At 40.8% G+C, this 10,000-nt stretch overlaps 1 protein-coding gene across 1 annotated transcript; it reads right to left on the reverse strand.

The window, feature by feature from the left end:
* Positions 1 to 2,407: 2,407 nt before the first annotated feature.
* Positions 2,408 to 5,735, reverse strand: sap30l (sap30-like). The gene is made up of 4 exons (XM_060891003.1): positions 5,012 to 5,735; positions 3,762 to 3,884; positions 3,540 to 3,638; positions 2,408 to 3,216 (listed from the first exon to the last, which is right to left on the reverse strand). The coding sequence occupies exons 1-4, from the start codon at positions 5,201 to 5,203 to the stop codon at positions 3,088 to 3,090; spliced, it is 543 nt and encodes a 180-aa protein (XP_060746986.1). The 5' UTR covers positions 5,204 to 5,735; the 3' UTR covers positions 2,408 to 3,087.
* Positions 5,736 to 10,000: the final 4,265 nt, after the last annotated feature.

A 10,000-nucleotide genomic window follows, 5' to 3' on the forward strand; every position in this document is an offset into this window, starting at 1 on the left:
CTGTCTGTCTGACTGCCTGTCTGTCTGCCTGTCTGTCTGCCTGACTGCCTGTCTGTCTGTCTGTCTGTCTGCCTGTCTGTCTGTCTGTTTGCCTGTCTGTCTGACTGTCTGTCTGTCCGCCTGTCTGTCTGTCTGTCTGTCTGCCTGTCTGTCTGTCCCTGCGTGAATGATGCTTCAGAAACTATTTTCTCTCTGTCTCTTTCACACACATTATATACGTCCAGATGTTTAGACACATTTGTATACATTATCAGTTGTAAAGCTGCTTTTCCTCACAAAACACATATCTGCTCTCACACAGTGCATAAATTCACTTACAGTAAAATGCAATGTACGTATGTGTGTAATTTCACATCATAACATTTATATAACAATCTATTCAGTGTTTGTAACAAACACCGTGTTTGTGTGTGTGTGTTTGAGAGAGAGACTTTGTTCCATGCTGCCTGGCTGACATTTATGAACTCTATGAGCAATGACAGCCACGTTTATGAGGTGAGAGTGAAGGGGCGGGGCTTCAAAGACAGGAGGAATTTTAATTGGTAGAGCACATAGGAGGAGGGCATGTGACCTTTCTGTCTCTCTTTCTCTGTGTGTGTGTGTGTGAGAGTGTGTGTGTAAAGATTTAATGCTGAACATATGTAATTTATTGTGTAAGTATTTATTCATTTATTAGATGAGTTTAATTGCTCCAGCACACAGCATGTGCAGCCCCTTCACCCCTTCACCCCCTACACAGTGCTGGATGTAGTGTGTAGTGATCAGGACGTCATTAGCACACGGTTGATGTGAGGAGGATTTACAGTGTGGCTTTAGCAGCCGGTGTGTGTGGAGGTGAGACTGATGAGAGTGAGACAGGTTTACTGCACACCTTTAAGGTCACGTCACTACACTCCTCACTGTAGGGAAACAGCAAGTTATAGGAGATTCTAATCATTTTAATCATACATTAATAATAATTGCAACATTTTAGTAATAATAATAAAAGGTGGTTGAATCTTCACACGCAAACTACAGACACAGTTACGGCTATAATTTAATTTACATTTATAATTAATTTTTATAAATTTATTTTCAAAAATGTGATGACAAAGTTTGGAATGGCTGAAAAAGTTACTTTTCTCATGAGGAAAGTTTGCTTTTATATTTAATAACACTCACACACACACACACACACACACACACACACACACACACACAAATATTTAAAATGAGCAATAAATGTAAGATAATAAACATAATTAATTCTACCCCAGCAGCTTGAATGCACAGAAGTTATACAAAGTATTATAAAGATTCATATAATAATAATAATAATAATAATAATAATAATAATAAAAGCTAAAAGTTTGAGTTAGAAACTGAAACGTAATAACAATAAACATTTAATCATAGCTTTGTAAAATATTTTATGGTGCGCGTGCGTGTGACGTCAACAGCCCCTGTGTTTACTAAAGCAGGCACCGCCCTTTCTAATCCCACAAACATTGACAGTGATTGGTCAGTAGTGCAGTGGGCGGAGCAAGACTGTGAGGATGATGATGCAGGTGTGAGGAAGCGGGAGTTCACATTTATCAAGAGATAGAATGAGATAATTTGGACTGAAAAAAAAGATCTATCAAAATTTTTGATTTATTTAATGTAATTTATTTTTATTTTATATCAAATAATAAACTGTTTTAAGACTGAACACAAAAATACACTTTTGCTGTAAAAACCAAATATTTGAATATGAACTACACCTATTGTAGTGTTTCAGCTAAAAACACACCCACCCAAGTTCTTGCCCCCCCCCCCCCCTCTGCAGAATAATGGTCATAATAATCTGAATTAATATTCAATAATCACTTTTATGTGATTAAAAGTTCATGACAAACTAAAACTGTATTAGAGATATAATGAAGTTAAACTCCAGTGAAGCAGAGATAATGTGTGGAGTTTATTTACTGTCAATAACATCAATGTGTTTAAAACTGTTTTAGTTACAAAACCATAATAAAAAGTATGGCGTTACCCAACAAGGGGCGGGGCCATGTGTGTGCTGCAGAAAGGTAAGGGGCGGGGCCATGTGTGCTGCAGAAAGGTAAGGGGCGGGGCCATGTGTGTGCTGCAGAAAGGTAAGGGGCGGGGCCAGGTGAATTCTGCAGGTGAGTGGGTGTGATCAGATGAACAGGCAGTGAGATAATAAACTCCAAGTGATCAGAACTCAGCAAATTAACAGATTTGCTACAACTACATTTCATTTTATTAAATATATAATCACATTCTAACTCTACATATTTTAATCATCTCATTAATAATTCATCAGCTTCTGCAATAAAGTGAACGTGACAATGTGAAATGGGGAACATTTTAAGATGAAGTGGTGTAACTGCAAGTGTGTTACATCATCATTATTTTACACAGATTTAAAGTAGCATGTGTTTATTTTCAGATTTAAAAACACAGAACTGTAGCCCCGCCCCTTTAAGGAAATCTCAAATAAGAAAAGTCCATTTAAGGTTAAACTCCTGTCCAGTGACAAGAGATACAGAAGAACACGCATTTGTTTTAAAATACAACACTGCAACAGTATCATAGATTGTGATAAAATGTTGAGCTTGTTATCGTTATGTGGAAGCTTCATCCAGAAAGAAGATTTTAGCAATAAAGAAAATGGTGGAAGAGCAGAAGCAAACACTGTGCACTAAATCAGGGGACAAATAAAAGTTTTCTAAGAAACAGGATGTTAAAGAAAACAACTAATTCCATCTGAATGTTGAGCGATGCTCAGTGTTATAGTGAAGTGTTATTAATGTTAATAAGAGACTAATCAGAACGCACCACACGCTGAACTCAGCTCAGATTCATCCCGTGATAATTAGCAGTTTTGTCACAGAAACATGAGAATAACAGTTAACATGAGGGTCATTAAAATTAGATGGACAGACAGACTGGCAGACAACAGACAAGCTCCGCCCACAGCGCTGATCTCAACTAATAGTGTGTTTGTATAAACAGGTTAATATTCACATTGAAGTCTGTGAGCAGTCATTAAGTACATCAGCAGAGACGTGTGTGTATCTGCTGAAAAGGGGGTCGTTGTTGTTACTCCAGCTGTTTGCTTCCCTCTGATTTCTGGTCCAGTCGGCTCTTACTGCTCTTCACCATATAAATAAAGTATGTGAGCGTTTCCTTCTCGTTCACCGGAATGTTCCGGAAGTGACGGCTCACCGTCTGAGACAAAGAAACGAACACACACACAATATGACACATGGTTATTTGTTAAAATTACAATAACTTCTTTAGTACAGTGTTTTATTTTAGTGACACAGTGACCATCACTGCTAATCAGACTAACTTGTTTCTCTGTTTTATGAGTCGTCTCCTCGGCTCATTACTGTTCATTAGGACAGAGCAAAATTCAGCTACAGTGCCACTGAACTACTCTCACTGTCTCCCATACACACAAACACACACACACACACACACCCCTTTCACAAGTCTAGACAAACAGTTTAAGTGTATTTGTGTGTGTGTGTGTGTGTGTGTGTGTGTACCTCTGCCAGCTGGGCTTTGTTGAGTCCAGGTCTGGTTTGGATTTTGTAATGTCGTTTATAACGGCGCAGTGTGTTCACCTGCAGCTGAAATAGATCCACCTGGTACACACACAAAAATAAATATTACATATTAATACTATCTGAATTAAACACTGAAACTTTCACAGATAATAATATTGATCAAAGATAACCTTAAATACAATGTTTTTTCATGTGTGTTACCTCTGGAACTTCAACATCGTGATCAGGAGACTCTCCTCCATCATCACTGGTTTTCCTCTTTCGCTTGTTGCGCACACTTTGGATGAAGTTTTTGTGGAAGTCACAGATATACAGGTGTCTGACCTAGAATTAAACACAATGTCAGGTTAAATATGAGAAATAATTAATCAGCTCAAAATCTAAACAACCCAAAGATCTGGCCTGTCACAGGGGGAGTGGGGGGGGGGGGGGGGGGCCCAGACAGAGAGACACAGAGAGAGAGAGAGAGAGAGAGAGAGAGAGAGAGAGAGAGAGAAAGACAGACAGAGAGACAGACTCAGAGACACAGACAGACAGAGACACAGACAGACACAGAGACACAGACAGACAGACACAGACAGACACAGACAGACAGACAGACACAGAGACAGACAGAGAGACACAGACAGACAGAGAGACACAGACAGACACAGAGACAGACACAGAGACACAGACAGACAGACACAGACAGACAGACAGACACAGACAGAGACACAGACAGACAGACAAACACAGACAGACAGACAGAGAGACACAAACAGACACAGACAGACAGACAGACACAGAGACACAGACAGACAGACACAGAGATACAGACAGACAGACACAGAGATACAGACAGACAGACAGAGAGACACAGACAGACAGACACAGAGACAGACACAGAGACAGACACAGAGACACAGACAGACAGACACAGAGACACAGACAGACAGACACAGAGACACAGACAGACAGACACAGACAGACAGACACAGACAGACAGACACAGAGACACAGACAGACAGACACAGACAGACACAGACAGACAGACAGACACAGACAGACACAGAGAGACAGACAGACAGACACAGAGACACAGACAGACAGACACAGAGACACAGACAGACAGACACAGAGACACAGACAGACAGACAGACAGACACAGAGACACAGAGACACAGACAGACACAGACAGACAGACAGACAGACAGACAGACAGACAGACAGACAGACACAGACAGACAGACACAGACAGACAGACAGAGAGACACAGACAGACACAGACAGACAGACACACACAGACAGACACAGACAGACAGACAGACACAGACAGACACAGAGACACACACAGACACACACAGACAGACAGACACAGAGACACAGACAGACAGACAGACAGACACAGACAGACACACACAGACAGACAGACACACACAGACAGACAGACACACACAGACAGACAGACTCACGCTCTTGTCGATGTCCAGCTTGAGTTTTTTCTGAGAGATGCTCTTCTGGATCCTCTTGCTGAAGGAGGCGTTTCCCGCGGGCCGGCCGCAGCGCTCTCCTCCCTCCAGCAGACAGCAGCAGCTCTGCGGGAACAGCGGGGTCAGACCCGGGCCCTCGGGGCTTTCCTCCTCCGTGCTGAACCCGTTCATCATCACACACACCGGGGCTGACACAGGAACCGACACCGGAACCGACACCAGCTTCCGGGTCTGATTCAGTCTGTGTCAGTTACAGGGCTGCGCTAATCCTCTCACACACACACACACACACACACACACACACACACACACACACACACACACACTCTCTCTCTCTCTCTCACACACACACACACCTGAAACTAAATCTCTAAACCTCCTCCCTGCACCGAGATGTTACACGAAGTGCCGGAGTGTAAATGATGAAAATGGCGCCGGAGCTGAAGGCGGTGATTGTTTTGATTTAGCTTAGCATAGCGACAGCGGGGAAAAACTCCACACAAAACTACTGAACTGACCAAATAAGCGCGTTTACTGCCTCATATCCGAACACACCGCTGTACACTGCAGTCTCCCGGAACCCCGCGGTTAATAAAGCAGTTTATTTTATTAGGAAGCGATAAAAAATAAAACCGCGCAGTTTATTAACATTAAACACGAAGCGACAGGCGCCGAGAGCTCGTACAATGCATCGGAGCACTTCCGGTAATCCAGCCGGAACTTCACATCGAGCAGTGCCATTGGTCCATTTCTGATAGAGGCGGAACTTGTGCAAGGCTTTAGAGTTTCAATTGGTTGTTGTACTTGTCATTTAGTCCCCTGTGCTTCCTGGTCCTTTACTCGCTGCGTTTTGCTGTGTTTGTTTTTTTAGTCAGTTTATTAAAATACAAAATATATTAAATAATACAACACTGAGACAAACCGTGTGTGGGAATAAAGTCTGTTTAGAGTCATTATAGATGCAAACGGGGTGAAAATCCAACGCAGAAAAACTTTTATATAAACAAAGAAATGCGACAGATGATTATGGCGGTTTCCTTTAAACTGTGTTAGTTTCATTAACACTGATGTATCACCGCATCATGTAGGTACTGATGTATCATCACCACATATATCACCTCTCTCATGCCTCACTGTTTCATCTAAAACATTTACACACTGTCGTCCTGACGGAAAATGTCAGTCTGATTAGAGTAGCCACTAGGGGGCGATAAACATACACACATTATACACACACTATATATATACACACACACACACACATATATATATATATATATATATACATACACACACACACACACACACATATATATATATATATATATATACATACACACACACACACACACACATACACACACACACACACACACACACACATATATATATATATATATATATACATACACACACACACACACACACATATATATATATATATATATATACATACACACACACACACACACACATACACACACACACACACACACACACACACACACACACACACACACACACACATATATATATATATATATATATATATATATATATATATATATACATATATATATATATATATATATATATATATATATACATACACACATACAGTGCCTTGCAAAAGTATTCATACCCACTGAACTTTTCCACATTTTGACGTTACAACCACAAACAAAAATGTATTTATTAGGATTTTATGTTATAGACCAACACCAAGTGGCACATAATTGTAAAGTGGAAGGAAAATGATAAATGGTGTCCAAATCAATCCGAGTCAATACTTTGTAGAAACACATTACAGCTGCAGGACTTTTGGGGTTTGTCTCTAACAGCTTTACACATCTAGAGAGTGAAATTTTTGCCCATTCTTCTTTACAAATTAGCTGAAGCTCAGTCAGACTGGATGGAGATCGTCTGTGAACAGCGATTTGTCTCGCCACAGATTCTCAATTGGATTTAGGTCTGGACTTTGACTGGGCCGCTCTAACACATGAATAAGCTTTGATCTAAACCACTCCATTGTAACTCTGACTTTATGTTTAGGGACATTGTCTTGCTGGAAGGTGAAGCTCCGCCCCAGTCTCAAGTCTTTTACAGACTCTAACAGGTTTTCATCTAAGATTGTCCTGTATTTGTCTCCATCCATCTTCCCATCGACTCTGACCAGCTTCCCTGCTGAAGAAAAGCATCTCCACCACCATGTTTCACGGTGAGGATGGTGTGTTCAGGGTGATGTGCAGTGTTAGGTTTCCGCCACACATAACCTTTTGAATTTTGGCCAAAATGTTCATCTCATCTGCCCAGAGCACCTTCTTCCACATGCTTGCTGTGTCCCCCACACGGCTTGTTGCAATACTTATGACCGTGTGATATTTCAGTTTATCTTTTTTAATAAATTTGCAAAAATTTCTACATGTCTGTTTTTTTCTGTCAAGATGGGGTGCTGAGGACATTAATGAGAAATCAAATGAACTTTTTTGATTTTAGCAAATGGCTGCAATGAAACAAAGAGTGAAAAATTTAAAGGGGTCTGAATACTTTCTGTACCCACTGTATATACACACACACATACACATATACACAAACGTACACACTTACACACACCTACACACAGATATACACACACACACATACACATATACACATATACACAAACGTACACACTTACACACACCTACACACACATACACACAGATATACACACATACACACACACACCTACACACACATACACACAGATATACACACACATACACACACACACATACACACAGATATACACACACATACACACACACACATACACACACATACGCACATACACACACATGTACACACACACATACACACAGATATACACACATACACACACATATACACACACATACACACACACACATACACACACATACGCACATACACACACATACACACACATGTACACACACACATACACACATACACATAAACTGGTGTGAGAGTAGAGGATGATGAGGATAGAGTTAGATGGAAACAGATGATTCACTGTGGGAGCCCTAACAGGAAAAGAGGAAAGTAGAAGGGGAAGAAGTGAAAGTATTGAACAGTGTGTGTGTGTTACAGTAAAATACTGGGTGATAAACTGGAGTTACTGTACAGTGTTTTATACTTCTTATATCACAGCAAGTAATCAAGAATGACAGATTTATTTGATCAATGATGCCACTTTTTATACAGAGATTTTTATCTATACTTATAGTTTTAATAATAAACTTAATAATAATTTTGTGTAAGATCCCTGACATGAGTTTGTTCCTATTGTCACTTACATTATAGCAGCTATAAACCCTTTTCTTATCACCTTCTCATAAGGTATCAGAGTACATTAAAGTCACAGCTGCTGTTCTAGAGAATTAACACATGATAACCATCACAATCCAGTGTGAGACAAATGTACAACAAAGCCTGCTTCTTTATATCTGATGTCTGAATATATTAATAGATTAAATAGACAACATTCATTTTAAATATATATATAAATATATATAAATATATTCAGCATAAACATCATCATTACTAAATGACAATTAAGTCACTATAGTCTGTTTCTATAATGTTACTTATTACTGCTTTAATTAGCTTTAAACACACACAACTGACTCAGAGACAAAAAATTATTTATTATTTTAATTAAAACATGATAATTCCATTTTAATATTCAGTACTGAAATAGATTTTCATTTTTGTAGAAAAATAATTATTTTCAAAAATCATTTCATCTGGGATTCATTTCACTCCTCATTAAAATTTCAGCTTCATCTTCCATTATTGAGGCTTTAAAAAAATCATCTTTTTTTTGTAAAGGTTCAAAAAACCCCAGAAATAGAAATATACAAAATAGAATTTTCTCAAGCTGTTAATTCAATAAATTCATCAATCCCCTGACCTAACACTAACCCTAACACTAACACTAACACTAACACTAACCCTAACACTAACCCTAACCCTGACCCCAACACTAACCCTGACCCTAACACTAACACTAACCCTAACACTAACCCTAACACTAACCCTGACCCCAACACTAACCCCGACCCCGACACTAACCCCGACCCCGACACTAACCCCGACACTAACCCTGACCCCCGACACTAACCCTGACCCCGACACTAACCCTGACCCCGACACTAACCCTGACCCCGACACTAACCCTGACCCCGACACTAACCCTGACCCCGACACTAACCCTGACCCTAACACTAACCCTGACCCCGACACTAACCCTGACCCCGACACTAACCCTGACCCTAACACTAACCCTGACCCCGACACTAACCCTGACCCCAACACTAACCCTGACCCTAACACTAACCCTGACCCCGACACTAACCCTGACCCCGACACTAACCCTGACCCCGACACTAACCCTGACCCTAACACTAACCCTGACCCCGACACTAACCCTGACCCTAACACTAACCCTGACCCTAACACTAACCCTGACCCCGACACTAACCCTGACCCCGACACTAACCCTGACCCCAACACTAACCTTGACCCTAACACTAACCCTGACCCTAACACTAACCCTGACCCCGACACTAACCCTGACCCTAACACTAACCCTGACCCCGACACTAACCCTGACCCTAACACTAACCCTGACCCCGACACTAACCCTGACCCTAACACTAACCCCGACCCTAACCCTGACCCCGACACTAACCCTGACCCCAACACTAACCCTGACCCCAACACTAACCCTGACCCCAACACTAACCCTGACCCCAACACTAACCCTGACCCTAACACTAACCCTGACCCTGACAGGAACATGGTTACAGAGTGAGAGCACTAACTACACTGGAATTCCAGCTTTTGGGACGAAACCCAAATTCAGGTCCAGGAGTAAACAATAATTTGGATCTATATGATACATTTAAATTTGATTCCAAAATAAGAATTTAAAATTTTATGTTTGCG

Source organism: Tachysurus vachellii, chromosome 17, assembly GCF_030014155.1.
Source record: "Tachysurus vachellii isolate PV-2020 chromosome 17, HZAU_Pvac_v1, whole genome shotgun sequence".
Lineage (NCBI taxonomy): Eukaryota > Metazoa > Chordata > Actinopteri > Siluriformes > Bagridae > Tachysurus > Tachysurus vachellii.